Below are 26,523 nucleotides of genomic sequence, written 5' to 3' on the forward strand. Positions count from 1 at the left end.
AAATATTTCATTGTTTTGCGCAGTGGCGTTGTGGACAAGATGCACTTGTGATTTTTCCTTTGTTAGAACGCATCCGTTTCCGACCACAGCTATGTAGTTTCTACTTCAATGCCTTTTATGATTAGTTAAAGTTGCATTTAACTTGCATCTGCATTGCGTTCCGCTGTTGTCCTGGGCTGTGGAGCTGGAGTCAGTTAAGGATGGGATTGCCTGCGTTAGAGTTCAGCGACTGCTATGTGGACAGCCCTCAGTTCCGAGAGAGGCTCAAGTCCCACGAGCTGGAACTGGAGAAGACCAATAAGTTCATCAAGGAGCTGATTAAGGACGGGAAAGCTTTAATTCAAGCCCTGAAAAGTAAGATATGTTGGATTTGCTTACGAATGTGGGGGGGCATGCACTTTGTTTCGCTGTCTTATGTAATAAACACATTGTTACAGATTAATAAACACAGCTTCTGATTAATACATAGTCCTTAAAGAGTCAGTGAGTGTTACTAGACACTCAAGACAGAGTAGAGAGCTTAAGATTCGTGAAGCTACTTACAAGTGAATAATTTGTCACTTTTAAGCATGTTATAAACATGAATAGTTTACATCTAGTGGCCCCCAAAAGTATTTGGACTCTTAAGTCACACTTGAAAACGTCTGAATATCATTGTATCATGAAATAGCACACTAAATGTTCTCAGATATCTTGTTCCAGAGCTATTCTGCAAGTACCATAAAACAGCACGGTTGTTTTAGTGGATGTAGGAAGTCATTACTCTCTTCAGGTTTACACAGGTGTTCTGGCGATCAGATAGACTTCTTCACATTAACTGCGACTAACATTTCACAAGTGCATGACACTGTCACAGTGACCCACAGATACACACCCCGGCTCAATTTTCCACTCCACTCCCCATTACCTTTAAAAACAAACAGTGACCCCAGCAGAACCAGACTGACCTGTGTTGAGCCTAGAGACCTGTTCTTGTGGTAAGGTTTGGAGAACAGTACCGAGGTGTGTCCCAGCTCCCAAGATCGACAGCTTTATATTCCTCTGGGTTTGTGATGTAAAGCCTCGTCTTTGATGTGGTTTCTAGTTCTGAAATCGTCAGCTTTAACAGCATTTGTCTGCGCAAGTCATAATTAAGGATGGGAAAAGAGAGATATGTTTGCTTTCAAGGTTTGACAATATGACATGTTAGCTTGTTAGGTTTACTCTGTCCTGTTTCTTCATTGCTAATTTTTGACTAATAACTGGTTCACTCAGTGGCTTGCAGTATGTGATGTTTGACCTATCACGAGTAAGAGTAACCTGCTTCATAAACAATAACCACACTAACTTGTTATTTTGCACCAACATACATCTTCTTCCCACAATCGGAGACCTGAAATCACATTTAATAACCCTGTGAACTCTATCTACTGTATATATAGCTCTTGTATGGTGAATTGAGGATGTTCTTAGGAAATAAGAAAATGTTTTTACAGTGACTCATGACTGGCAACACCCAAATAATGGCACAAGGAAGGACTAAGCATGTCATTTTTATACATATGGTGTCTGTAATTGTTAAGGTATTGTTACTTGCCAGGTTTACTATAAGTATGTTGAATTTTACAACACTGAGCGCCCATTTACATCCCTCTATCTCTGTGGCACCAGGGTTTGGCCACGCACAACCCACTTTAAAACAAAAAGTGTGTTGTGCGTGGCCAAAACTTGATGCCACAGAGATAGAGAGATGTAAATGGGGGCTCAGTGTTGGCCGATATGCTCAATTGTCATATCATTCTCATCAACCTGTGAGATTGCCGATATATGATATTGTCGTGCTAATTTATTTGATTATTAATCTACTTAGTTTCATTGCTAAAAAGAGAACCGACTTCAGAGTAAGGCGAAAATCCACCTAATGTTACAGCCTAAGCTTAATAACAATTTAACAGAAATAATGGAAGGTACTAATTATAAGGTTTTTATTATCTCAGCTATTCAAACAACTACAGAAAATTAGCAAAGCACATTTACGTTACCAAAGAACACCATCACAAGCTCAGTCTAGTGCAAGTTTATGTAATTAAAAAAGCACTCCTGTTATAATCAGTGAAGCCGTTTACTCTGTGTATGATGATTAAATCTCTTATATCGCACATACATCTGCACTTTCTTGTTTATGATAAGTGAATTTGCACCAGAGCTGAATTCAGTCATAGAGCATGGACACAACAGAACAACTAAACGCCGCAGTTTCAGCGATGACACATCTAAACGCCTCTGATTGGCCATTGCATTCATAAACTCAACAGAATCACGTGTGTATGGTTTATAATGCCAAACGCTGTAAAAACATAATAAAAGAACATGTAAGCCCTTATATTACATAGTATAACTATCTTGATATAATAATAAAAACAATAACCATCTTGCCATCGTCACAGGTGGTATCTCTGACTATCGTTATGGTCTATCAGCACAACCCTAGCTTGGGCCTTGTTATGCAGCTGCTAAGGTATGTTTAGGAGGTGGCTGCACAAAATCACAAGAATATCCTGGTCTCTGGTTATGGCTCAGGTTCAATGTGACTATGTGATTTAAATGCAATTATGAAGGCTTGTATATTAAAGTTAATATGTAGCAGTGTCACTGCGGTCACATTTCTACTGAATGACTATGGCTTGTAAAATGTTGAATTGGAGTATATTCACTAGACTTTTTTGTTGCTACCTCCAAAGTGCAAGCAAATCACACTCTTCGTAACTTTGTTGCGCAGTGCTCTCTATGTCACAATGTTGAAATTCCCTATCAGTCTATTCTTCCTCTTTTTTACTTAAGTAAACGTGTGTATGGGTTTGTTTTACTTCATTCCACCAATGACTCATTTGTAATTTCCTTGTTTCTCCATCTGTCCTGAGCGGGCTGGTCGTCTCTGGAGGTCAGCTGCGCTTGATCGATGAGCCCAGAGCTGCACTACGTTTTGAAGATGTGATGAAACATCAGACTTGTTCATCACTGTCACACACTTTTTTGCATGAAAATGTGGAAATCCTTCTCATGTTTGTTGGAGTGGCTAAAGTGACATTGTGGTTGATGGTGAATATGGATTGTTGGCAGGTCAGGGTGCGAATTACAGAAGTTTGAAGGAGTAGAGTTTTCAAACTCATTGTTACAACAATGTTCACACAGTGTTTCAGTGGACACAAGTTTGGGTACAAGTCAGAAAACACATTTTCAACTTATTAGATTGATGCTTGTGAACAGAGGTCACATTGGTCTGAAGAGGTTACTATGGCAAGAGAATGCTGGCTTCAGTTTTGGATGGTAAAAAAATATGCATATATTTAATTATAATTTCTGTATGAATTGCTTTAGCAATAGATCAGTATAAATTCACTGTGCCAGTTGGCGATTTTGAGATTAATGTGTTAGCTAATATGATTGGTTGATTGTTTGAAGGGTAAAAATGTACATTTAGTTTAGAGCCCGACCGATATGGATTTTTGGGGGCCGATGCCGATATTAATTTGAAAAGAGCCGATTTATAAGCCGATATTTTGATTAAGAAAATAAACTGGATATTAGACCCATTTCCTATAAACTGCACTTACACAACATTCAATAGCAAAATATCTGTATGTGGGCTGTAAAAACCATTTTCCAGAAGGGATTTATGTTTAAAAAAAAAGCCTTAGTATGTTTAAACAATTGCACATCAAAAGTATATATTTTTTAATGATCAAAAAACAGTCTGGTTTTAAACATTTAACACTTTTACTTTCTTCCACTTGAAGCTGGTTTTAACAGTCTGTGTGTGTATTGTAAATAAATTATAATACTAAAGTTAAAGTATTTGCAGAAGTAGTCCCACACTTTGCTGCTACAGCATTCACCTTTTTCAGCCATCTGTAGGGCAGAAAGAGAGACAGAGAAAGAATAAGCATGTGTATTAATAATATCACCATGTATCATTAAAATTAGAATTATAATAAACAGGGATCTCCTACATATAGGCAAAAATTATATATATATATATATATATATATATATATATATATATATATATATATTTTTTTTTTTTTTTTTTTTTTTGTCAAGCAATAGGTATGACCTATTACCTACTTATATTTAACCATATTATTACAACATTTTCCTGTTAAGTCTGTAAAGCTGCTTTGAAACAATCTGTAAAAAAGAAAAAAGGAAAAGTAAAAAGCGCGTGTTCAGCTCACATTTATTTACATGTCACCTCTGGTTTAATCATTTCTGATGCTCTACTGTAGTTACTGTAACTACACTATATTTGCTCTCACAGACACATTCACAATGGACCCGTATATCTTCTTCTCTTCTCTTTGTGCAGTCTGAATCAAAACATCGTCATGCGCTGGCGAACGTAAAGTTAGCCTACCGTTTCTGTTTTTTCCAGGCGCGTCCACACCGCATCGAGTTAAAAACATCTCAACTTTTCAGAATGCCGCAAGCGCACCGTGGGTCATGTAACAAGAACTAACCAATCAGCTTCATCCTTTCCCGTAACAACGTTGAAAACTCAGCCAAGATGAAGGAACAGCTGTTCATAGCTGTATATGGATTGCCATTTTGAAATAAATGTAGGAGCAGAGCTACTGCGAGCGATTTTTAGCCATTTATCCTTTGCTGAAATTTCCACATCTTCATGGAGAGAGCACGTCATTGTTGCTTAGCAAAGGCAGACGCCTCAGGAGCGCTTCTGCCCGAGCGCTTTGGAAAGAAGGAAAAAGCGGCGCGCCTAGCGTTTTCCAAGCGTTTTTAGGCACGATATGTGAACAACCCCTTACGCAGTCATTATGTGGGAAACACTGCAGTTATATATTTAGAATAAGATAAATGCTAACGTTATAGTTTGACCTCTTATTAACGTACGCGCTCTTCCACTGATAAACATGGCATTAGCTTTGTGGCTAATCTAATATAGCAATGCATTAGCGGTTGTAAGTGATGTTACCGAATATTTAGAATTTATAATGATAGGACCGTTAGCTAGAACTACCACACCGTTTTTATATAGAGTGTATGAACTAAATCATCTCACATGACGAACCACAGACTCACCGTCAAAACAGTACATCTCCGTGGCTTGGCTGATCGCTTTCTTCTATAGTGGAGTTGCAGACTCTCTGCAACTGCGGAGCTCCCTCTGGTGGGCAAACTATGCAACACTCATAATCAATCAATCAATCACCTTTATTTATATAGTGCTTTAAACAAAATACATTGCGTCAATGCACTGAACAACATTCATTTGGAAAACAGTGTCTCAATAATGATTATCTCATGCTCTCATGCTTCATTCATAACATGAGTGAAGCATGAGACTCTGTTTCTCATGTTTCATCAGCCGTTATAAACGCCGATGCTGATTTAAATGCAATAAGCTCATATCGGCCGATAATATCGGCCGGCCGATATATCGGTCGGGCTCTAATTTAGTTATGTAGGTATCAGCTATCAGATAAAAAAAATGCAATACCTGTAATCATATTGTTATGATTTTAATTTCTCATAATCAGATTACAGTTACTTTTGAATTTTGAATTGCTAGAATATGTGGTGTGTGTGCGTGTGAGGCACTTGCAACAACTGAAACCTCAATTTCTGGTGTAAGATATAATACCAAAAAGTGTTTACTTTTATTTTTGCAGACTCACAATAAAAAACAAGATTTTATGCTCTTTGACAGCCGAAGCCGATATCTTGGAAAGCAGCTGATATAAAGCCGATATAATTTTAATTATTATTATTATTATTCATATTTAAGAAATTTTAAATCATTTGACAATGGATTAAAAAATAAATGTGTAAAAGACACATATACTTATGATGACAGTATTTTAAAATAAATATTTAATACAATTATAATATAATAAAAAAGTAAACACTGTAACCAACAGGGCACTCAGTATTCTGGGAAGTTTCTGTGCACTGGGAATCATATTTTAGAAAATAAAACCACAATAACCCTCATTTTACAAACAGCACACAGTGAAAATGATATGAAAATGTCAGTGGGCAAATGCATAAAGTGCAGCATAATTTGAAATCAGGAGTTTAAAGTTTAAAGCATTCAATTCACATGTACTGTCCATAACACAGAGAACACGTGAAAATGCTGGATAAAAATGCACACTTCACAAGATATCAGAGCTGGATTCGACATCGGCCAAGCAGAAAAAAGTATCGGCCAATGTTGATATTTGAAAAATGCCAAATATCGACCGATATATCGGCCTTAGCGGTATATGGGTCGACCACTAGCACAGTGCCTTTTAATTGTTGTTTTGAATCCAGGAATTATTTATTTAGAAATGATAAGCTCTGATTATGACAAGTGTGGTATAAAAGCTTTGTTTATTAGAGGAATAATTGTTTAGCTGGAAAATGTTATGTTGCAACATGCTTTTGGATGCCATTCGATCTCAGCCTTCATTTACGCAGCTTAGTTTTGCCGGGTGGTTACGAATTTCTATAAATTCAATAATATTTAAGGCATTGTTTCTTTTCCTAAATCCTCACCATCTAACCCTGTAAATTTGCAGGTTTATTTTATTGTCATTTACTTTTTATCACTGTTTTCGCATCTTTTATTGTGGCAAACATACAGGAAGGGAAATGAAAGATTTCATGGCCATGAATTAAGAATTCATTCAATTAATTAATTTGTTCCCTCATTTTAATTAAATCATGGGTTATTTAAGGAACTAAATTAGTGAAACATGGACAGTGGCCACAAATTAATAAATTGTAGAAACAAATTAACAAGTTGTAAAATGAAAAGTCTGCCCTGCAAAGCACCAGAGCCCCATATGAAACAATTATCTGGGGAAGTTTCAATTGTTTTCCATGTTGAAGAACTTTGTGTTGTTCCTATTTTAATGTACTTTTCTGGTAGTTTCTCAGGGTATAAAGGGAAAGATAAGAGGTTACCTCCCAAAAGATGAGGCTGTTTTCAAACTGCACAGCTGTGAATGGAGAGAAGATACATCCAGTAGTGCTTCCCTGCAGGGATCAGGGCACATCCACAGATTCACGCATGAGAGGACAACAAAGAAACAGCGTGTGTGTTTTAGCATGAGGAGTGGGTTGGAAGGGAAATTAGGGCAGCCTCTGCATTATAATTATTGTCGCTCTATAATCTCAGCCCTCTGTGTCTGGAGGCAACCTATGATATCTGATGTGGCTTCTCTTTAAGACTCCAGTCTGTCACATTGTGCATGAGTGAAGCAGGATTATCGTTAGAAGGATTACATATCCTCTTTAAAAAAGAAACTCAGATACACTATGAGATTATAAGTGCATTAAGTGTGCTCTTACACACAGGATTACAATCAAACAAGACTCTCCATTACTTACTGTAAGTGATGGATTATGGATGCATTAATAATGTATGGTTGGAATGTTCCTTAAAATGAATTCTAGAAAGGTACTTGGAATACATAACCAGTTACCAAAAATATTATTATTTGAGTAATATATTATGCAATATGAGTTGAATTATCACTATTACTATAGCTCATATTTAGGGTTAGACATTTGAACAAACCCCTAAGCTTTTTTTGTAACTCATACCACTCATTCCATGCTTTTTTTGAGAGGTGTTTTTAAATTCTTTATCAAATTCCTTGGCGGTCTGACTGACTTTTTTTTTTCTCTTCCATTTTTGATAATCTTTTACACTTGAATGTTTATCACAATACAGAACAAAAATCTTCCACTACTTCCATTTATAATCAGTTTCAAGGTTTTTCTGGCAGATGAGTGTCACCCATATTTTCTTCAGAAATGTTACTGTATATATTAGCCAATATTAGATGGTTGATTGTATACACAAGCACATTTCATCTATTTTTTTTTTTTTTGTATATCACATCTAACACTAAAGTTAATCTTTAAAAACCTTAAAGAGATAGTTTATCTGCTTACCCCCAGGGTATCCAAGATGTAGGTGACTTTGTTTCTTCAGTAGAACACAAACTGAGGTTTTTAACTCAGATCATTGCAGTCTATCAGTCAAGTGTAAGTGGCTGGGAATCACTGCCAAAATATACAATAAAACATAAAAAATAACACACACAAATAAAACCAAATTAAACCCTGCGGCTCGTGACGAAACATTGATGTGTAAAGACACAAAACGATCAGTCTGTGCAAGAGAATGAACAGTATTTATATCGTTTTTTACCTCTGATTCACGCAATGTCTGAACTGTCAGAACTCTCCTGAGCGCATCCTGTTGTGCACGTTCTACGCAGCATGATCGTGATGAGTCTTCTTCTTTTTATTAGTTTAGAAAAAACTACCATACGGTCTTAATATTAGCCACTTATTTGGCCACAGCAATTAAACATTATTATTATTGGCTTGTCACTTGCCAGAATTAGATATTGTGCATCCTCAGCGGGAAAAAAAAAATAATAAAAATGAATGAATAAATAAATTAAAAAGTAGTTTAATTGTTATGTGCTTGTGTTGGTTTCATGTGTATAATAAAAAGACTATTTAAAGTTAAAGGGTTATCATCATCACCTTGTTGGGTTCATTTTAGGTGATCATGAAGTTGTCTGCATACATCTGGAAAAAGATGTACAGTCCCACAGTTTTCAACATCCCTTTTCCAGGCAGGAAAAAGGAAACATCGCTCACTTGCTTCATTCATTGGAATGTTTCGGGTTCAATATGAGTCAAGTTCTGTTGACAGAATTATTTGTTGTACACAACGTTATAGATTAACAAAATAATATCAGCCGTCAATATGCTATTGATAGAGCTTAACATGTATTGAAAGGGGAGCATTCTTAAAACTTTAGGCCGGGATGCCAAATTCAGCTTACATTTATCTTTTGCTGTTGCAAAAAGACAACGGAAACATTCTGCCCAAAGCTCCTTTGAAGTGTCAAGAGGCATGAATTTGTGTTGAGGAGGCAATGTGTTGTCTTGTTTGTGGTTTTAGGCCGTCTGCTCCGGGATAATCTGTTTTTTCTTGTATAATGTGGAGTATGAAGCCTTTAGCTAATGGGCTGTATTTCAGGAACGCTCATAAAGAGCGATCATTCCACTGTTTTGATGGATTTGTCTCGCATAGACATTCTCACTAGTTAAGACTTCCTGTTTAGTTAAGTGTCCTCTTTAACCAAAACATCCTTCATGAATTCATAGCATATGTCACAATCTTTCAATGCTACAAATTAAGCTACCAATTTTTTCATGTTTGTCAGCCTCAAGTGGAAGTCCCATGTCCTTACATTTACATTTTTCGGTAACACTTTAGTATAGGGTCCAATTCACACTAATAACTAGTTGCTTATTAGCATGTCTATTATTAACGTATTGGCTGTTTATTAGTGCTTATAAAGAACATATTATGCATGACATCCATAATCCTACCCAATACCCCTAAACTTAACAACTACCTTATAAACTATTAATAAGCAGCAAATAAGGAGATAATTGAGGCAAAAGTCATAGTCAATGGTTAGTTAATTGTGAGAATTGGACCCTAAAATAAAGTGTGACCAATTTTTCTGTCTAACAGAAAGGAATTGTTCACACAAATATATATATATAAAAAAAAGTAGGGGTGTCCCTGACAAATGCTTTTCACAGTCAAATCGTAATTTTCAATTCTTGCTGATATTCGACTGATAGTCGAATCATATGTTTGGGGGCGGGGCAAAATACATCGAGTCAAGTCAGACATTTGAGCTCCCCCATATAGTCAGAATGGCATAATCAATAACACCCCGTGAATATTCGACTGTGACATTGGTAGTCGAATCAGGCTCCTCGAACCGAAGCATCGGCTCATCCACTATTCGGTGTCAACCCCCCAAAAAAAGATTGACAATAAATTCTCCATGAATGTAGGTCAACTCTTCTTATGATCTCAATTATGAACAGAACTAAGAGCAGCTTCTTCAAAATGTCTTCTTTTGATTTTTTTGTTTGGGATGAACTTATCCTTTAATGTTGAAACAAAACCCACACAAAGGTAAACTGATGCAGGAGCTCCAGGTTTATTTGAACCTGGTCTGTGGACTTAGTTGAACCTTTGCTTGAACATGACCTCTGTTGACCTGTGTTGTTTCTGCTTGTTTCTTTGGAGAGCTTTGCCAGGACTTTTTAATTAGCGGGCCACAGCAGTCGGGGGTTGAGGAGCCATGCGGGGTTTGGAAACTAGCTCAGCCTGTGTGAAATTTTGTGTGCGTGTGCCACAGTTTAAGTTCTGTTATACATTAAATTGATCTTATTTGAACATTCTCCTGCTGTACCATAAAATTTAATGAGTTGGAGGGCAGAGAGAGGACACAGGAGATGCTGTCTTGGATTGCTTCATGACTGTGTCCTCACTGCTGTCCAACTGCTTGTGAAATGCATTTAGTTACCTGCACAGGAAATTATTCTGCAGTTCAGCGAGTTTAAAGGAATAAAAGAGCCAAAAGAAACTTTTGAAGCCTTTATATATGAGATTCCTGTAAGAAAAAACTAAAAACCCTCTTAAATTCTAGTCATACTAGACCTTTGACAATTAGTAATGCACCAAAGTTATTTTTTTTAAATAAATTGTCTTTTAATAATCAATGAATTAATCAAATTTATTTAACAATCAATGGTTAAATAAAAATTGTATAAATAAAAAGTTAAGTATAATATTTAAAATTAAGGCAGTTTTTATATCAACAATTTAATACCATGTAGGATAATAATGTTATTCTACAATTTATTTTGATTGAAATATAGACATTTAATTTGAAGTTTCAAATAAATGCATTTGATTACATTGCAGTATAATATAATGCAATGCTTCAGAAAAGTTTAATAAAGTTAATTCAATTAATTCACAATACAGTACATACATTTATTATTATGCATAATATGCTAAAAAAAGGCTCAAGTTTAGATGTTTGTATCCCATTCTGGGCATGTTCAAAATTGTAATCATAACACGGTTCTCAATTATTAAATGTTTAGCTACTTACATATTACGTCCCACTTTTTGACCTTAAAACTGAAGCGTCATGCTCAAATTCTTGTTGTGTTTGCATATTTGAAGGACTAAGGGAAAGTTAGTTTGAGCACAGTCTTTAGTTTCTGGAGTTAGGCTTTTACAGACAAACAAACACATGTATATGGCTTAATTTTTGAGCCTAGATCTCTTTGCAGTTGAATAATTTTTGTGATTTAATCTTTATCTGTTATTTTAACTTAAGCCATTTAGTCTGAAGGTCAAATACTCCTAAAAGTTACAGAATTTATAGTCTTTCTCCTTCAGGAAAACAAACCAAAACCTTTTTTTTAAACGACCATGCCATTTTAATTTGCATCTACAAACCTTTGAGCTTTTTTATTGTGACTGGTGTTTCATGGGACTCATAATCACAAGTGCAGTTCTGTGCCAGGTGACCCACTGAGCAAGTTTACATCAAAAACCAAACTATATAATCATAGGTTCTGTTAAAGAATATTGAAAATAAACTTCCATCAGTGAACAATGCAGCAACACAATGGAAATTCATACCCAGGTTTGAGCCTCAAACGGCGCATACTGTATAATTCCATTCCATGAACTCAGACTTGTCTGGCGATGAGTAACAATGGTAACTAATAGTATGGTGTCATTATATCACAGGCTCTGTGGAATGTAACAAATGGTTAAATGTCTACTTAAAAGTGGCCCAAGCACGTATGCATTTTGCTCGTAGCTCTAATTGCAACCTGCCATATTTGGGTTTAATTAGCATGCTGCTGACTGCTGAGACTTGCTGTAGGTGTCATGTACAGCATTTTCCAGCGGTTGCTGTCTCAACTGGAGAGGAAAGCAAAACGCAGGTGTTTTTTGACAAGACGTAGGAGGGTCAGGCAGATGTTATTAATGATTTTTCCCCCTCATTGTGCCAAATATTGTCTGAATGCTCCACAGCCAGCCCCTTCCCTGTCTGTTATACAGTAAAAACCTCTCTTTGGCCTGTTGACGGCACAGGAACAAAAGGGAAGTGGGCGTTCAAGCATGAGACAATACAGAGTATTGCTAAGAACACAGGCTTTTGTTCCATCTGACAATCCCAGAAATTGCCGTAAACACTTTGGAATTTTGGAACACATCTCTCAGGATTCTAAGAAACTTAGATTGATGCATTTAGAGATGAACGTTATGATAATATATACTCTTCTTTTTACTCATCAGTCCCAGAATCCACCAGAATCACTGTCCCGAATTCCTCTTTTCCAAAGCCGTTAAATGTGTAGGCTTTGGGTAAAGTCCCCTTGGGTTATTTAACTCTCTCTGTCTCTTTGTGAATGCTGAGCATTGTGGCCAGAGGCCGCTCTCCCGTGTCCTGACTCGCTGTGTGTGGAAGCAGTGGGTCCCCAAGAGGAGCGAATTAAGACAATGGGCCAGTGTTCACAGGGTCTGGCTGTGCCGGACAGAACCGTTAAAGTCCAGATACTCATTGCCCCTTAGAGATGAGGCAGGGACTTGAAATGTCCTGCCAGCGTGCGATGGACGATCAAGTTCTTCTCATTAACCTGTCAAATGAATGGTTGATGTTGCGGCTTTACTTTGAAGCAAAAGTTGTCCAAGATTGCGGGCTCAACCGCTAAACTTCATTGGAAAAGCTCCTGGAAGAATTGTTTTATAAAGTTTTCAACATGATTAATTAGGGACAGCAGAATGTTTTAGAAAATTGCCAGGATTAACTGGCTGTAATATCTGAAGTATTGAGGGGAAATAGGAGGACTATTTTCAAGTGGTTTGTTCTCCTCAACTTTTAATAGATGCTTGAAAGTTTTCAGTTCCCTCTAAAAGAGTTTCAAAAACTCTTTAACTTCTTAATTTTTGCCTTTTGCAGGCTCTATAATGAATTATGGAGACAGATATTACAGATGCCTAAAGTTCCTTTGTGTCCACTTGTTTCTTTACTTTTTCACAATGGTCTTAAAAATACGCTACTCCAAAATACCATTGATACTAATTATTGGTTTTTAACTACTTAAAGTAAATCTATAATATTTTGTTATGCATTAAATTGCAACTTTATCATTAGAAATTTGTAATTATGCATTGTAATAATTTTAAAATTAAAATAAATGTAAATATATCTTACCAGAAAATGCAATTACATGGAACAGTACCCTTGAATCATATTTAAAAGACAATAGAATTATAAAATGACATACAAAATTTACCTAAGGCCAATTTAAGTGTTGAAAAGCAATCTTAAGCATAACTAATTGCATTTAATACAATTAAAATCTATAATACATTTTAATAGAATTGTAAATAACATGAAATTAAGTGTCCAAAAATTATTCATTATTCATTTCACAATGAAGTTCTTTTAAATTATATTATTTCTGTAGTAAGTACATAAAAGTATGCTAAAGTGTACTTTTTTCATATAGTTAAATAGATTTAACACCATAAAAGAAATAAAATTGACTTATCAAGTGCTTTTTTATTTATTTTATTTTCTTAGAATTGTTGTAGAATTTACTGAGTAAACTAACAGACCTAAAATGAAGCTCTTGTCCACTGAAAATCTTAACTACCCTAGCTCAGGAAACTGTAACTAGAACACAAATCGTTTGTATCAATGTAATAATACATTTACAGTATGGTGCTTTCGTGTCCTAGTTGAAACTTGGCTCAAGTTCCCATTTACATTTGAAACAAATGTTTAGGTGAGGACAGCATTATAATATTTATTAGACCTAATATTTTATTAGAATAAATTAGCTCCTGCTTTGGAGCCTTCGTAAGCTTGCTTTAGCATTCTTTTTGTCTCAGGAAAAAATGAATCCTTTTTTATATAGTGAGGGATGTGATCATTTGCTGGACTGAGGCAGTGTGAAAAGGAATTCACTCTGCAGGTCATTCTGTGAGGGAAATGATGAATAATTAACCAGGATCACTGACTGGGCTGCATATGGTCTGTCACTCTTATCTTCTGTCACAGACTTTTACTAGCTGTGCCATCAGTTTTAACAAAAGCGGTCATAAGGGCTGAGGGGCAGTCATGGCCTAATGGATAGAGAGTTGGACTTGTAACCCAAAGGTTGTAGGTTAGAGTCTCAGGTCCGGCAGGGATTGTAGGTGGGGGAGTGAATGTCCAGCGCTCTCTTCCACCCTAAATATCAGGTGAGACCCTTAATCAAGGCACTGAACCCCCAACTGCTCCCCGGGCACTGCAGAAATGTGGCTACCCACTTGTATGTGTTAGGCTGCCTGATTATGACAAAAATCATAATTGTCGATCATTCCCTTGAAATTGTAATTATCACAATTTACATGGACAATGATGTTTATACCATTGTTCGATGCAACCGCATGCTGTAATTTTATATGAAAATAAACAATCTGAAACCCTCTCGTCATAATGTTATACTAAAACTAAAATTAAAATAAAGGGAAAAACCCTTAAAGGCATGTTGCAGGTTAACCACCACTTTCGATTAATGGGTACATAAATCACTCAAGATATGTATATAATTTTTAAAATGTCTCAAAAATGGTCTTAACTCCTTACTAGTAACCCCCCTTTTTTGGCATGGAGACCGAAATTACATACCCAAAATAAAAAGGTTTCTGCTCATGATTCTTTCTGACTAGATACATAATCAACCTTTGTTCACAAAGCTGACACTTTAAAGTTTACTGTTCAGGAATCAGAATCACTCAGACTGTTATGATAATAGAGATATATAAGCTCAAACATAAAAACAAAAATAAAAATATTAAAAACATATGTTTTAAATGTATTTAAAAAAATGTTGATGTAGGAAATGAGTTTGAAAACACAGTGTAGCTAAGGCCACAAGTCTTCCAAGACTTCATAAAAAATGTCATAATCGAATCTCTAAAACTGTGAATTTTATGAAATATTTTCTAAGGCCATGTCATGTGTGTTTTTAGAGAAGGCTAATCAGATTGATTTATGGCCCTTGTCATCTCTGTAAGATCTCACATGTAAACACTGATGTGTGTTTTATATGTGTGTTTGGCTGTGAAAACTGCCCGTTTCATGATTGTATTGTTCTCACCAAACGAGTCTTTCACACCTCCGCCAGGTATGACACATTATCCGCATTATTCTTTTATCATTATTCTTTTGTTTTTATTCCACCTTTATTAGCCTTGATTGTGGTTTTTCAGGCTTTACAAAGCAACAAAGCAGCGATCTCACTTCAGTCTCTCTTTGCATTTAGCCCTTATTTATCAAAAGTCTTACTATAAAAATACAACAAAACATTTTCTTACGACCTTACGTGAATTATTGAGACAAAAATGCATTATGAAGAAGAAAAGCACCTGCTATTAGTAGCATTGGTGCTAACGTTAGCATCAAGCTACATCTGACAATATATGAAATTATTAGTACACTTTAACTCAAAACTCACTTTAAACCCCGATCGAGTGTTTATAATAACTTCCTTTAGCGATCAGGGGTGGAATTTGGTCGTTTACTGTTGTAAAAATATGTTATTTGTAGCCTTTTTCATCGCTGCACAAGTTAGCATTTCCGATGTACATTTTCGATTTTTTTTATAAAAACGCCCCAGATCTCAAGAAATTCTCATACCAAGCTTTACTATCGTAATCGCGGGTTTATTACTCGGATATTTTGTGTGTACAGAGGTGTTTCAGTGTTGTTTTGGCCAGATAACTACCAGGAAGTGTGCAGGAAGCATGTGACACGATGGGGCGGTGTCCAGATATGAAACTCTAAGATTGACGTTTGAAAGACCCAATCAGAGTCTGAGTCACACACCGCACGAGCTGTGACTACTGCACGCACACACAGATCGCTGGGAGAGGCTGTTTATCATCTGATCGCGTAAATCCGTGGAAAATGAATAGAAATGACGATTCTGTCTGAAGAAATATGAAGTAAACATCAGTAAATATATCCATATATCTCCGCAGATATGCATCTTTGGTCTGTAAATCCTTATTGACGCTGTTCAGTGAGTCTATGTGAACACAAATAAACCGCTCTTGACGTGACTGAATATGAGTGAGTTGTGAATTTCTATTCAAAATGTGGCATAATACGGATTTATTATTTTGCACTCCTGACATAAATCACTAAATATCTGTCACTGCAACAATGTTTTATCAAAATATTGGTCAAATATCGAAGCTTGAGTCTTTAAAATTTCCATTGATGCACAGTTTGTCCAGATGAAGTAAGACAGTGATGTTTAATGTGCTGTGAAAGTGAAACAATAATAAACTGGGGCCGTCAGCGATGTTTGCACGCAAAGGGGTTAAAGACCAGTTTTTTATGTTTTTGGTATTAAAGTTTTTTTTACGCAACTCCGTGATGACGTCACGTTGGGGAGAAGTGGGGGAAACGTAGCCTCAGCCTAGTATGATGCTGCTTTCCAGACAACCCGTAACCTGTGTTTTTCCAACCTTAAGCCCGTGAAAGTGCACTGGAACGGCAGTCAAACCCGTGACTTCCCACCCGTGAACCTAACTAGATCAATGTACTCCGAGTTCCCAGTTCACACAGCACGCGAAACAACAATGACAGCCCTTACGAATAATAATGCCTAAGGACGCAGTGTTTATGCAAGTAGTACACGTTGAAAAAACTATTTGGGTCAATGTAACGTTGCAATAAAATAAATGATCTAGCTACAATTCCTTGCGCTCAGAAAGTTTGGCGTAACTTGCCTGGAACAGTACAAAGTTGTTAGTCGTGGTATGAAATAGTGATTACGAGCTCAAAAACTTGCCTGGAATGCAGCATCAGATATATAGCGACTGACTGGGATGAGGAAGAGGTGGCAAGAGCCAACATTTATGATGGCCAGCAGCTGTGTAATTTTGAACCTGCCAGACGTGAGAGGGCAAATGAGGAATTGCCAAGAACTGATGTCCGTCAAAAAGCGAATTAAATGCATGGTCCGAGGAGAACGAGTGGTGAGTTGCTATAATTTAGCATCGCAGCAATGAGCACTGGAGCTAGTCTACGAGCAGCAGTGCACAACAATGACACATATATTTTTTACCATTGAGTTTTTTTCTTTTTTAAATTTGTCATTGAATAGCACCGAGTGAAAAATCTACATTTTCTTTATATCTAGTGGCAGTGATAATGACGTTTGTTCAGATAAGTACCGGTAACCTTTGTCATAGTGTCGTAGAACTGGTATACTTTGTCTTTGTTTGTCATCTAGAAATAGAAGGCATCATGCTAGCTATATGGGCGTTTCTAAGCGTTTATCTCTTCCTCCGGTGAAAATGTTGTTGCAAACGTTGCCATGTGTCTGTCGCTGTGTTTGGCAGGTGCTTGTGTGGGTGGTGCTGTCCCATGGAAACTGCGCTGAAAAGCTTGTGCTGTAGGAAAGTGAGTGCGTTTCGGTCGCTGTTGGTCGATATCTGTCTGTCTGTCTGTCTGTCTATCTATCTATATATCTAGTCTATCTATCTATATATATCTATGTATTAATCTATAATCTGCGCTATCTGAATACTCTCGTCTACTACTTGTCTCTCTAGTCACTCTCAATGCTCTCAAGGCGGAGTTTCGTAAATTCTCTCCCCAACATGACGTGATGCAATGAATTGTGAGGGAAAGGAGACCGCTGTAAGATAGTACCTACTTTTTCGTATTATATTCCGTTTTGTGATACCCAACAACATAAAATACAATCGATAACAGTTTAAATGTGTATTACCAACAAGCAAATTTCACAAATTCGTTAAAAAATTAACCCTGCAAAATGGCCTTTAAGCTAACATGTAGAAAGAAAAAAAATGCACCTTAAGCATGCAGAATAACATAAGTGGTCTTAGAATGATTTATTGCCACTTTGAACTATTACGTAATTGTGACATCCATAATTGTAATCGTGATTAGAAATATGATTAATTGTACAGCCCTAGTTTGTGTGCACTGGATGGGTTAAATGCAGAGCACACAGTCTGAGTATGGGTTTCCATACCTGGTCACACGTCCTTTCACTTTTACTTTTACTTTCAGTGCAGCTGTCAGAACTGTGCAAACTAAAAGAATGCTTGTATTGTACAGGATTAGGATAAAGATTCAACATAGGCCACCCTCTGTATTTACCTCATCTTGTGAAAAAGCTATGTGTGATGAGCTTTGATTCATCATGTGGCTTTCTCTTTACCAAATATGTTTTTTTAGTGGTTGGTCATCGTATATTATAAAGGCATCATACAGGTACAAAACTAATTTTAGTACTGTAGGTTGGTATATTAACATTATACCAGTTAATGAAATGACCTAATACATGTTTTTACTGTACAGTAAATTTAAGTTAAAAGGATACTCCACCCCAAATTGAAAATTTTATAATTAATCACTTATCCCCATGTCGTTCCAAACCCATAAAAGCTTTGTTCATCTTCGGAACACAATTTTATATATTTTGGACGAAAACATGGAGGCTTGTGACTCTCCCATTGACTGCCAAGTAAATTACACTGTCAAGGTCCAGTAAAGTATGAAAGATACCGTCAGAATAGTCCGTCTGCTATCAGTGGTTCTGCGTATGCTCTTCTGTGTCTTCTGGTATGCAGATGAGGTTATGCATAGTAAAACTAGCCGTTGTAAGCCTCATACATATGGTGATTTCGGGGAAGAGGCGAGATGGAGATGCATGAACGCACAATTTTCCCCTGACCTGTTATACTGTATTATTAAAATAAATTTCAATATTGTGATAATAACATATACGGTGATAAAATATTTAGCAGTTATATATATGTATATATATATTAGTGTTGTCACGATACTGGAATTTCAAACTTCGATACAATACCTTGAAAAATATCGATATTTGATACTATTTTAGACCACAGAGAAAAAAACTGCCACAATATTATTATTTTTTTTTAAAGATACATATAACAGCTCTCTCTCTCTCTCTCTCTCTCTCTCTCTCTCTCTCTCTCTCTCTCTCTCTCTCTCTCTCTAACTTTGCGCGTGTGAGAGAAAGCGTCAGCGAGTAGTGCGCCTTCAGACTAGCTCACGGTAGGTCAAACAATGGTTCACTGCGCGTCCATTGTTCTTTATCAACCAAAGCTGGTCGTGGGGGTGCCACACTCGCCATCTTTCTATTCACTTTTGCGATTTAATCAGCGCGAATGAGACGAGACAGGCACTGCGGTCACATGTGGTGTTTGTCAATGCACCTTTGGAGAGAAGTGAACGTGACAGCTCGGCTAGTATCGGTGTATCGATACTTAGAGAAATTAGTATTGGTACTGTTCAGATATTTTGTTATCGATATTTATCAAAATATCAATATTTTTGACAACACTATATATATATATAGTGTATGCTAGTTTTGCTAGTTTTAAGAATTGCATTTTTAATGAGGCTTTTCCTTTCATTATTGTGTCAAGACAGCTAATGTCATCCTGACATTTTTGCTGTAATGCCCCTCATCTACGTCACTCTAATCTGAAGCCGTAGATGACAGATGGGTGCCACCCCCACACGATAAGGTCTGCATTATCTTGGTGGTCTCTGGAGGAGGCAGGCAAGCCCAGCGCGGTGTGAGCGTGTTATGATAGGCCAACGGCTCTGAACTGTGAGCAGGGAGGCCCCGAGCTGCTGCTGCCACATTATATGCCAACTCAAACAAACCACAACACACTGGCAATGAGAGGGAGAGTGCAGGCAAGCTCCTGGGCCATTTCCCTCCCGTACCGCTCCAAAAATAACCCCTGCTGACAGTGTTTTAATCTCCTCACAACCCCCTCTAGTCTCTCATGGGGTTCGAGGAAAACTGTTGGGCAGAGAGACTTTCACAATTCAAGCCAAGTGCTTGCTTTAGAAAGAACGAGTGAGCCGTGGGTCAAATCTGGGAGCGATTTGCAGATCAGCACAGAGTGATTTGGTGATTAGCACCTGTGCGCTGATCCAAAACCTCAGCAGCCTGTAAGAGCTTTTCTAAGCTCAGTATTGAGTGAGCTTCATGATGCCTAACCTCATCAAACAGTTTACAAGATGCATTCTCAAATGCTTCAGCTCAGTTAGTTCACAGTATAAATAAACCCAAAGACATTCAAAGCCAAAGCGTTGTATAAAAATTCACAAATTTGAAGAATGTGCTGATATAAATTTTCTTGAGACGAGGCAGTCAAACAAATGTCAGTCTCCCAGTGTTATTGCCTCATAAACTTCATGGGATCATATGAATTTTGCCTTATATAATTTCACTGTGAATTTTTGTTGCGATGCACAAAGGTTGAAACAGACATATACACTGCAATACTGGCTCAGCCAAAAGCATGGGTTTGGAAAGAAGTGTTTATTGTTTTAGGATAAATTAATGGATTTAGGTTGATTCATTATTTTTTTATGCTAAGAAAAAATGTTTTTAAGTTTGAAGTTGACATTTTCTTTTTCAATATATACACTTTAAATACATTCAAATGTGCAGAAGCGAAAAACAAACTAAGGTCCACAAATTGAATAAATGTAAAAATAAATGAGCGCATAAAAATAAATATAAATTAGTTTAACTAAAAGTTATTAAAAGTAAAAAAAAAAAGAAAAAAAAGATAATGAATAAAGACATTTTTTTATTTATGTATGCATTTTTAACTTATGTAGGTGTTGTCCTACATATATAAACATTATATTGTACTGTAAAATTGTATATTTTAAATAATTACAAATTTGCTAAATATTAAACCTAATCGTTAGGGTTTTTAAGACTTTAGGCGAGCATAGATGATGGTAAATGTATTAAAACAATATTCTAATATAGAGAGATGCTTTCCAAAGCAATGTGGGACTCCATTGAGGCGTGAAGACAGCAGCTGACCTACTAAAGCTTGTCTTCTTTCATTGTGTCAGGAATTGTCAGGTTATCCAAAGTAGTGCTGCTGTATCACATTTCCTTAGAGCAGAGGATTTTAAAAGTTAAAATGAGCACTGCTCAAAAAAAAGAGTTTTGAAAGTGAGCGACCAGTTATTTCTTGATGTGACAGCGGCAGGCTCTGAAGCCAGTGGACGTACTGAAGCTTGTGAATTTGTTCTTCCGGCCTATTATTCCTGTGCCTGGAACCCTAGAGTGCCAAAAACAGCACAGCAACGAAAGAATACAGCCCGTTTACCTCTGAACTGAGCACTTCGAAACTGCTGTAAGCATGCATAGAATTATAAATGGGGAACTTCAGGTTATTTCGGTGATCTCAGTGGTGTTTGTGTCTCAGAAAAGGGAAGAAATAACCTCCAATAGTTTCAGTGGTGTTGCAGTAGCAATGGTATAAATGTTGCTATTTGTTCAGTAGCGTGAGAATAATATTGTGGCGCAACAACCAGCTGTTTGTTTTAGTAAAGTATTGCTGAAGCAGGATGCTGCACTTAACTTAATAATAATTTATTATAATGTAATCTACATTATTATATTTTGATTTCTAAACTTTCTTGATTCTTTTCTTTTTTAATGCTTTATTTTGTCACGGTTGTGGTACCAGTACAACATGAATGACCAAAGTAGGGCTGTGCGATATGGACAAAAAAAACTTATCACGATTTTTTTATAAATTTTGCGATTTCGATTTTAATCACGATTTTGCCATAGACATGCTTTACAGTCATAAATGCATTCAGTATCAATTTTAAACATATTTCCAAAAGAAAACCAATGAGAGCTTTATCAAATGTCTCTAGAACAGATATAAGTCAAAATAATCACTAAGTAAAGATGTCAAACAAAATGTCTAGACATATGGAAAAAAAAAAAGAAAAAAGAAAATAAAACCGTGTTCAAAACCGTTGCAAGGTCAGCAGCAGACATTGAGGCTCAGGTTTATTCCGATCAGACCTCGTGAGCTGAGAGCGCATTTCTGAATATCCCGATCCGTTCGCTCATTCCGTGGGGTCTCGCTCAACCCAGAATGGCCTGCTGGTTCCAAAATATGCAAGGAGTCATTTAATTGTTTAGTACTAATAAACTGATGTTGACGATGCAGACTCGCCATGAATGCCAGAGAGAAATGCACATTTCATATGGATTACATCATCAGAGAGTAGCCCATTTATTTTGGTTTGAATATTTTCGTTTAAAAGAAGACATTTCAAGCTTTCTGTAATATATAGCCTATATTTCTCAAATCTGAGGCACACGCTGAGTTTAGTTCACATGCAATGCAAGTGATCGTGCAGGCGCCTCATTACATTGTCTGCTAGGCTATAAATTTGCTTCTTATTTATTAAATACGAGCAACTGATTGATAAAACATTGATCAAAATTAAGATACAATTTATACAAAACGAAAATCTTTAAAAAATTGTTTTCTATAAAACAAAACTTAATGAAGTCGTCAAAATAATGTTTTACCAAAAACAGCGACGTTGCTCCCCATGCATTCTTTGCCGCCTTTGGAAATATTTTTGGATGACTCGTAACCTTGGGCACCTGCTCATTTTGGATCAACCTGCGCATCACTGACTCGCACACAGATTTCCTTTGCTCTGTTAACAAAACCAGATGCGCGTGCTCAGATCATAGACTGTATAAGGCTCAGATATATGCTGCCTTACAACGTGTCTCCTCTCAATCATCCTGTGTCCTGTGCACTCATAACTCTCTCTGTGCTCATGCGCAAGATATTAAATATTTACGCACCTTTCTATTTATAACCTTTTCTGTTCTCATCTTTTTACCACGTGCAGTGTGAACGTTCTGATCCATTAACATGGCTCGACAAACAAAAAGGCTACGCATCACAGACAGAGTGTGTGAACCTGGAGTTAGGCATATGCCCAGTCTGCTCTGTTCTCGCGTTCCACTTAGATACACTGCATCATGATTGGTTCAGATAACATACTGCGGGAGGTCAGGGCCGCGGAAAATCGTGCTATAAAGCGATTTAGAAATCACGCACACTCAAATCGCGATTTTATTTAGATTTCGATTAATCGCACAGCCCTAGACCAAAAGTATTAAATCAAATTAGTATGGAGGTTTGTTTCCGTCACTGTATAAAATACTTTTTTCTCAGAATTAGGTTTATATCGCATTTCTGACTTGCAGCTGAGAATTGAGAATTGTACGAAAATAGTTTTTCCTCAGATTTGAACTTTATAACTCGTAAATTGTGAGTTTATATCTTGCAATTCTGAGAAAAGAAGTCAGCAATGCAAAATAAAACTATCAATTGTGAAAAAAAATCTGAATTGCAAGAAAAAGTTTAGAACTGCGCGTTAAATAAGTAAAATTATTAATTCAGTCTATAGCAGCGGTTCTCAATTCCAGTCCTCGCGCCCCCTTTACATTTTGTATGTTTCTCTTATCATTTCAGATGTTTGTTCTATTTGAAGTGTTCTATTTGAAGTGCCCTGCGAAGTGGACATTACAGGATATTCCGCCATGATTCCAGTTTGAAGCGAACGTATATGTTCAATTCAAAGTGCAATGTAGTGTGCGAGACGTGAATTTTAATTGTATTTATTTACAGAAGTATATGATGTCACATGATGTCCATGTGTGAAAACGTTGTGCAGCACAAATCCGTGAATGGATGTTCTGAAGTGAGGTAAACTTCAACAGATTTCCCCTGCTCAGTGAGTAGGGAGCTAAGAACACTAGTGCGTTCCATTTGACCGTAAGTGGACTGCGAAGTGGACTTCACAGGGTATTCCGCCATTTTAAAGCTGCAGTAGGGAACTTTTGTAAAATAATATTTTTTACATATTTGTTAAACCTGTCATTATGTCCTGACAGTAGAATATGAGACAGATAATCTCCTCTGGCTCCTCCCAGTGGTCCTATTGACATTTGCAGAAAGTCATGCGCTCCCGGTAAAAAACAACCAATCAGAGCTGCGGTCCGTAACTTTGTTTGTGTTCAAAATGTAGAAAAATTAACATAATAAGCGAGTACACCATGAATCCATTTTCCAAACCGTGTTTTTAGCTTGTCCTGAATCACTAGGGTACACCTATAATAAGTGTTTATATTCTGACTATTTTAGATTGCTTCGGGGGTACCGCGGTGGAGTAACCCAGTACCTTTGTGATTCTTCATAGACATAAACAGAGAGAAGTAGTTCCGGCTACGATGTTCTTCCGCAAGACGCAAGCAGTTAAGTTTATTAACCGCTAGAGCGTCAAAAGTTCCCTACGGCAGCTTTAAGTGAGATTCCATTCCGAATGGAGTGAACATGTTCAGTTCGAAGGGCACTACATATAGGCCTGTAACGATAACAAAATTTGCTCGACGATAAATTGTCCAATTAATTATCGCAATAAATGATAATATTGTCGTTCTAAGACCAGTTTCAACTAATATAATGTTAAATGGCATTATAACGCAGGTACACCTTTTCAAAGATCAATAAACTTTTATTTTATGGCAGTTTCAGAGCAATAAATATAAACATGTTAACTTTGCGTGGCTTAAAATTAATTAATTTTGTATGTTATATTATGTGCATATGCCAGTTAGAAATGCTCATATTGACTGTTTAACTGTTAACCCGAAAGTAAACATTTTGACTGATGAAGGAGCTCGATGAACGGCCCGTTAACATATCACGTCTTTTTTTGTGCTCAAGTTCGTTATTTCAAATGTGGCACGTGCTCATAATGGAAGAAACACAGGTGGAAATTTTTTGGTGGAAATCCATTACTGAAATTTCCTTGTTGTAACGGAGATCGCAGCGGATGGATGCTTAGCAACGACAGATGCCTCAAGAGGGCAACTGCCTGAGCGCTTTGGAAAGAAGGAGAAAAATGACGTGTGTGTGTGAATTAACTTTAGCTAAGCAAGCCAAATAAAGCGAGTGAAAAATAGTAGGCCCATTTCGACAGAAATGGCAACGAAGTTATTCACAAAATATGTTACGTGGTATTAAAATAAAGTACAATAGATATGCAAGTACAATGCTGTATCACTTGCGACGCAAATATCCACAAGGAAATGAAAGGTGCTCCTCAAAGCTGGCCACTCTAGCGAGATGTTATCTCTTTATTCCCGTGACATCTGTGCCATCGGAGAGGGTGTTTTCTCCATGGGCTGTCCATAGGCTGTGCTCTGGACTAACCCCACATCACATCATGAAATGCTACATTATTTATATTAAAATAGAAAAAATTATTGCGGCCAAAAATATTATCGAGCTCAATTTTTTTATTGTGCGATTAATTGATTTATCGACTATTGTGACATGTACATACGGGATAGGGAATAAGGAGAACATCTATCTGCGCGACCCCATCATCGCCATTCTTTGATGACATTCCAGGGTGCTCCAAATTCGCTATTATTGTCAGTGAAGTCCACCATCCTGTGCTTAGGGAGTAGGGATTAGTGAACACTGCGTAGGGACCCTGTCAATCAGAATGCACCTACTGTGTAGGGATCATGTCAATGGGCACCGTTCATGCACGGATCTCACTTCTAACGAGCTGATTATCTGAATAAGGTGTGTTAACAAAGAGAGACATACAAAATGTGCAGAGCAAAAGGTCGAAAGGACTGGAATTGAGAACCGCTATTTCATAGTCTAACATAACCCAGACTACATAGTCTATAGTTCAAATATACTTTATAATTAAACTCTCAGAGTAACCCAAACTCTCACTAAGATGATAGGAAATAAAGTACAAAGAAACAAAGGAAACAATATGATATCAGCCAGAATATTGATATTATTGGTATTGGTAATATTGAAGCACTCCTTAAATAAAAAATAAACTAAATACATAAATTCCATCTGCTGGCATATGGCTTATAAATAAATATGACACTAAAACTGCCAGTAGCTGGCGGCAAGTCCCTTAATGAGTGATTAATGACTGATTTAATGACTCATTCATTCAAATGATTTGTTCAAAATGGTTAATTCATTTAGAAAGGAACTTTATAAATGGATAATTGAATCATTGATTTGTACGAAAACATACATTCCGGAACAAAAGACTGCTGTGTTTTGCTCTGAGACATTATTTGAAACATATTTTTTAGAAACATTTTCAGTGGCAGATTTTTCTCAAATTTGGGCGATTTTCAGTTTTAGTCCTATACATAGATACATATTTCATTAAAACTAGATTTTAATTTTATCATTTTAAAACTGCTGCTTTGCAGTTACCAAGGTGTTGTTAGCATTTTTTACTGGCTTAAGTCAGAATACTGAAGGCCTTTATTACAATATAAGACTAATTCTATGATTTTCTAGAAAGTTTATGAATGCTTGGAAAAAGTGTTAGCCTACAAGTTACTTGCAACTTCCTATTTTTGAAATGTCTGAACTGAAGCTGTACAGCTTGGCAACTGTTTCAAAGAAGCTTCCTCAGGACTGAATTTCAGGCCTTCACTCAAAGCATTTCAGTGCATTCTTCTCAAATGGACAGATGTTTTGGTTTCATGCAACCCTTCAAGTGGGTTGTGGGTTTTCCTTTGGGGAGTCTGTTAGGAACGGGTACCCTCCCCCAGGCCTTCTGCCTCTTCCAGATAACAGTGATCACCCGCCGCCTGTTTACTAACTAGAAATCAACCCCATTCAGC

General features: G+C 36.8%; 1 protein-coding gene across 3 annotated transcripts in view; it reads left to right on the plus strand.

Moving 5' to 3' along the window:
* The first annotated feature begins 200 nt into the window (after nucleotides 1-200).
* The window catches only part of LOC127985709 (rho GTPase-activating protein 26), a 103,889-nt gene continuing 77,566 nt past the window's right edge, over nucleotides 201-26,523 (plus strand). For all 3 annotated transcript variants that reach the window (XM_052587776.1, XM_052587778.1, XM_052587777.1), the window contains exon 1: nucleotides 201-354. In XM_052587776.1, the coding sequence (XP_052443736.1) occupies nucleotides 201-354 (154 nt within the window). The remainder of the gene's footprint in view (nucleotides 355-26,523) is intronic.

The sequence above is a fragment of the Carassius gibelio genome, chromosome B21 (genome assembly GCF_023724105.1).
Source record: "Carassius gibelio isolate Cgi1373 ecotype wild population from Czech Republic chromosome B21, carGib1.2-hapl.c, whole genome shotgun sequence".
Taxonomy (NCBI): domain Eukaryota; kingdom Metazoa; phylum Chordata; class Actinopteri; order Cypriniformes; family Cyprinidae; genus Carassius; species Carassius gibelio.